Source organism: Lipotes vexillifer, unplaced genomic scaffold (assembly GCF_000442215.2).
Source record: "Lipotes vexillifer unplaced genomic scaffold, Lipotes_vexillifer_v1.1 scaffold835, whole genome shotgun sequence".
NCBI lineage: Eukaryota > Metazoa > Chordata > Mammalia > Artiodactyla > Lipotidae > Lipotes > Lipotes vexillifer.
In genome coordinates this window covers 920,713-926,255 of record NW_006774135.1, presented here as the reverse complement: position 1 = coordinate 926,255, position 5,543 = coordinate 920,713, and the positions used below count along the sequence as shown (strand labels likewise).

Sequence of the window (5,543 nt, the reverse complement as noted above, 5' to 3'; positions counted from 1 at the left end):
CTGAAGGCTGGAGAGGGGGAAAGAGCAGGTGAGGCCCCAAACCCGGGACCCAGGTCCAAGCCGAGGGCCCGTGCGGAGGCTGCAGGCCGGTCTCCTGCTCTCTGTCCCTTCCCAGGCAGTCTCCAGATCTCCCCAAATTGCCACGTGCCTCCGGGGCTTAGCCTGACCCTGGAGCAGCTGGGGACCACGCTCCCTGGTTTCAGATTAACCTCACTGACAGCCTGTGCTGGTCGTGTTTGTCCCTGGTGGGGCCGCACGGGGACCCAATGACACAGGCGCCTCGTGGCCCGCACACGCCAACTGCTGGAAGCCCCCCAGTAGCTCTGCCCGCCCCCTTCTTCTGCTCGCCCTCTGGGAAACAGCGCCCCCAAATTCATGTCCAACCAGAACCCCAGAATGGAACCTTATTGGGAGACAGGAGCTTTGCAGATGTAATTAGTTAAGATGAAATGCTAGACTAGGGTGGGCCCTAAATCCATGACTGGTGTCCTTAGGAGAAAAGGAAATGGACACACGGGGAGAAGCCACGTGACTACAGAGGCAGGGATTGGAGTGATGCGGCCACAAGCCGAGGGACACCAGGGACTCCAGCAGCACCAGAGGCTGCAGAGAGGCATGGACCCTGCCGACACCTTGGCTTCAGACTTCTGTCCTCCAGAATTACGAGAGAATAAATCCCCCCTGTTTTAAGTCCCCCAGCTTGTGGTCGCTTGTTACAGCAGCCCCGTGAACCTCACACACCCTTGCTCCTCCAGGCCACGGGGCGGGATTTCTCCTAAACCTGACAGCAGGGAACAAGGAGGGACATTCAGGAGGAAGCCTCTTGTTTTTCTCTGAATCACTGCTGGCCCCAGTGGGCAGGGAAGGCCTCCAGGGCACCTGGGGCCCGAGCCCATCCAGAGCCCGCAGGGGAGCCGACGTGCTGGGGTGTGGGTGCAGAGCAGCCGGGAGCGCTGAGGCCATTCCCTCCTCTCCCCAGAGCCCGGCGTGGCCATGTGCCCCGTCCCCCCACCAGCCCGCACTTGGGCCACCGCAGACCGCGTCCCCCGCCGCCGTGGCCCCAGCCTCCTACCTGCCTCCAGCTGCTACTGCCCCCGACTCCAGCCTCGCCCTCTTAGACGCCCGCTTGACCCTCCAGATCCTCTGCCATCTGTCCCCACCGCTTGCTCCAGCGCTAACTCTGACCCCCCATGTCCCCACGCTGATTCCCCCCACCTCCACTGAACCCCCATCCCTCTCCTGGCCCTGCCCCGGGCCCCTGAAGGAAGCTGTCCTGATCACGCATTTATTCATCCACGCGTCCTTCTGGCTAGTGTGACCCTTGGTGCCGCCCTGTTCCAGAGATGTGACTGAGCCAGGCCAGGACAGTCGCGGCCCAGGCCCATGCAGAGGTCAGCGTCTGCAAGGGGTGGCAAAGCAAGGGGCTTTGAGCATGAAGACGGTCACAGGAAGGGGAGGTCAGGAGCCCTCTGGCTGGGGAGAAAGGGACAGCCTCCCCGAGAAAGTGACATCACAGCCCAAAGAGAGAGAAAGTGAGTCTGGGCCGGGGCAAGAGGCAGGAGGCAGGCGAGGGCTCCACGCGGTGGGGTCTGGGAGGGGTCTGCAGGGCGGTGGCAGGCATGGGGCAGAGAGTGTGGAGAGGGGGGACCGTGGGGCTCATCCAGGGTCAAGGGGAAACCGGCACTCCGAACAAGGAGCTGCTCGATTAATTAGATTAAACCTGGATACCTGTGAGGGAGGGGCATGGGAAGTGTCCTGAGGGAATAGCAGGGATAAACTGGGGGCCATCGTGCAGGTTGGGGGGATGATGGGCTGGACGGGCCATGGAGACAGAGAGGGGCCTGGTCCAGACCGAGGGAGGGTCAGTGGAGAGAGGGGCCGGGAGCAAGTTCTGCTGCTGAGTTGGTGGGGCTCCGCGTCCAGCTGGACTGGCCCCGGGACGCCGTCCTCTCAGGGGCTTCAAGAAGGCCTTGGGGCCGCCGGGGCTTGGGAAGCGCCAGCAAGGGCACCTGGGCCCCTCGTCTGCTCCACATACCAGCCCATGAGGAAGGCTGAACGTGACCCAGGAGGTCCTCAGCTAGTGAGGCCTGCGAAACCCGCTCTCCCCGCAGGCACACGGGGTCCCTCCAGGTGAGGGCTGGGTAGAGGGTGTAGACAGGGCAGGTGCTTTGGTAACAAAGTAAAAGAAGGAATTAAATGAAGCCCTGGCCCCAAGTAAAGCACAATTAAAAATGCAAACGGAGTTCACCCTGAAGGTCAGACGCAAAGGGATTGGAATGAGGCTTTATTTTTGGACCGGCCCAGCAGCTGGCCTGCTTGGAGCCAGGCTGTCAGGAGACACCACCCTTCCCGGCCTTGGGCTGGTGGCCCAGGTGAGCACACCTGTCCTGGGCCAGGGCCTCACACACGCTCAGGGGCACAGAGGCAAGGGTAAGGGCAGTGCCCACCGTGAAGCTCGCCTGAAAGTGTCAGGACACTGGTGGGTTCTCAGCTCTGCTGTCTCCAGGGGTGAGAAGGGAACAGGCTCCTGCGGTGCCACATCTCACCTGGGACAAGGTGGCCGTTTCTGCAGCTGTGAAGGGATGCGGGGGCTGGAGTGCCCTGGAGGCGGGGCTATGTGGTGCTCTGGGTCCTGGAGGGCCCTACCCTCCTCCACTGGTTCAGGTAGAGTCAGTGGGGCAGGCGGGGTACCTGGTCCATGGGGGGCTCTGCATGGGGTCAGAATGTGGGGACTCTGACCCGTGTTCCGGGAGGGAGCGTCTAACTCCTCTGATGGCCCTGGAAGCCGGCGGTGGCCTAGGGTTGGGGTTTCATTAGAGGAACAGAAGCTCAGAGACACACCAGGCTCAAGCTCGTGGGACAAAGCAGGTGCCGTGAAATCACAGGCAGCTTCCGCCCTCCTGGGGCTGCTCCTGGGTGCCGTCAGGCCCCCCGCCCTCTCCTGGCCCTCCTGAGAGAAGCCCCACCCCTGTCACTTGCCTGTGCCCCTGGGGATGGAAAGGGAAGGTGGGTGTAGCTGAAGGAGGCAGCAGGCACCACCCCCAGGATCCTCCCACCCCCTCCACCCCGGACCCTGCGCACACGGAGCCCACGGATCCCTGACAGCTCTGCTTTTAGAGCAGCCGCTGCAGCGCTGGCACCTCAGTTACCAAGGCGAACACCACGACGATCGCACTCATGGGAGGTGAGGGCGAGGCAGGAGCCGCGGGCACAGCTTCTCCAGGGAGACGGAGGTGCCAGTAGCCCCGGAAGGCCACCCACTCGGGTAGGCAGCTGGAGAGCTTGGGTGGCCGCTGTGTGAGCAGATCTTCAGACTCAGGGAAGCATGGCCTTGACCCGACCCACAAATGCTGCACGGCCCACTCCCTTCTTATCCCACCAGAAGCCCTGGGATCTGGGCTGAGGGGCGGCAACAAAGAGGCCCTTCCATTAGCCCCGATGTCCCCTCACACCGCCCCGGGGTGGGGACGAGGGAAGGGAAGCCACTGTTCCCCTGGTTTCTGAGCGGAGGGATGCAGAGCAGATGGGAAAGGAGGCCCCAAAGGCCCCCAAAGCCCAGAGGCGCTCGTCCCAACCGGGGCCTCAGCCTTCCTACACAGGCAGACAGGCTCGCCCCTCGCCCAACAACCCAGGAGCCAGATGGGGTAGGAGTACAAAACACTGCAGATTTTAGAAAGGCAATATAATGCACTCATGGACTTGGGGAGGGGTGTGTCTGGAGAATTTTCCAGCAGGAAGTGTATAAATATGCCTCATGAGTAGCGTGGATACAGACAAAACAAGCAAGACAGGCTTTGCCGCCAACTGAGTGTTGGTGTCAAACTTGGACTAACACTTGGGGTTCAGAGCAACTTGGATTTCAGAACTGCGGTGCGCAGCTGTGGGCCCGAGCCAGCGGCTGACCCCCGGCCCCCAGCACATCCCTCCACAGCCACACCTCAAAGCTTCGCCCTTTCTGGGACTGTGAAGCAGGAGAGAGAACAGTCCATTGGGCTTGATACAGAACAAGGTCCCGGGACAGGGGCCACATGGGCACTGCCTGTGACTGTGACATGACAGCCAGGTCTACAACCAAAGCCAGACTTGCCTGGCTCTGCCCTCCACCCACCAACAAGTAAGCTCTGACCACACACACACAGAGCCGTGTTACGTATTGTCCGAGTGACTACAGCCAAAACACAGGCGAGTGTTTAACGATTTCTAGTTTCTAAAGTCTTCGACATCAGTTGGTTGACCACAAAGTCTGGAATGCTGGGGGGAAGGGGCAGGGAGAGATGTTTTTGCTCTGTTTTTTTCTGCAGCCCTGGCACCAAGATGATTTTCAAAAAGGCCCCTCACAACTCTTATGGCAGGTAGCCAGACTCAGTGCTCAGGATGCTGGGCAACCCGGGGCCCACATCAAGTCCAGTCTGCAGAGACACGAAAAGCGAGCTGGGACCATGCTGGCCCCTGGGAGCCAGAGGGAGGGAGCCTCAGCACAGGGACCTTTCTTCTTAGCCTCTGCCTTCGCTGGGGAAGACAGGGCACCTCATCCCCTCTCCTGACAGTTAAAAAGAAATCCGGAGTCTGTCCCCTGCCAGGGGCACCTGGCTCCCCCACTCGCATACCCTGGAGTCGGATGGCATTAGAAATGGTCCCAGAAGGGAGGTCCACAGCCACACCTGCCATGAGGACGCGCCTTCGTGTCCACCCCAGACTGCTAAAGGCAACGGAAGCTGGTGCCCGAGGAAGGGGAGCAGCCTCCTCTCCCGTGTTCTCCGGACCCCTCCTTTCTTCCTGCCTGAAGCTGGGGCCCTGCTGAGAGCCCAGACCGCGCCTGGAAGGGCACCAGCCAGCCAGGGATCGGCCAAGTGCCGGCTAGGGCGAGGAGCCCGAGCTCAGCAGGCGAGCCCGGGCACCGGGGCAAACTGCGAGCGGCTCTGACGCCCTCGACCGGCCCTGCGGCGCGGGTTCAGCACCGGGACGGCGGACAGCACCGGGGCGGAGGGGCTGCCAGAACCTAGAACATCGCCGCTGCCCGCGCCCAAGGGCATCTCCGCGGCGAGTTCGGAGAGGAGGGCCCGCGGGGGAGACGGGGTGGGGGAGTCATGGGGGGATGGGGGACAGACACGGTGGGAGCCTGTGGGTGCGGGAAGACGCGGGCCCTGGAGAGCAGGGGTTCGCACGGGGCTGCATCCCGGCAGCCGGGGCTTGGCCGGCGCGGGACTCCCCACCGAGGGCGGCCCCGGCGCAGCGCGGACCCGGCGCTCGCTCACCTGGTGCCGCGGTGCTGCTGCGCGCAGAGCAGCAGGAGCGGGGGCAGCAGCCAGGCCAGCGCGTCCATGGCCTCCCGCCCTCCCCCTCCAGCTCCGGCCGCCCCGCCTGCAGCTCCCCTCCCGCCTCCGCCACACCCCCGCGCCCCCGGCCGGGGGTCCGGCACTCCCCGTCCCAGCGCCGCTGCCCCTGCCGGCCGTAAAGGGTCCCTCCGCGCGTCTATCCGGGAGGCGACTCAGGCGCAGGACCCGCGTGGACGCGGCCTCTCGCTGCCGGCCAGGCGCCTGCGG

At 63.4% G+C, this 5,543-nt stretch overlaps 1 protein-coding gene across 1 annotated transcript in view; it reads right to left on the bottom strand.

Annotated features, from left to right (window-relative positions):
* The window catches only part of GABRD (gamma-aminobutyric acid type A receptor subunit delta), a 10,541-nt gene extending 5,218 nt beyond the window's left edge, over nucleotides 1–5,323 (bottom strand). The window contains exon 1 of the mRNA XM_007448939.1: nucleotides 5,256–5,323. Coding sequence (XP_007449001.1) covers nucleotides 5,256–5,323 — 68 coding nt within the window. The remainder of the gene's footprint in view (nucleotides 1–5,255) is intronic.
* Nucleotides 5,324–5,543: the final 220 nt, after the last annotated feature.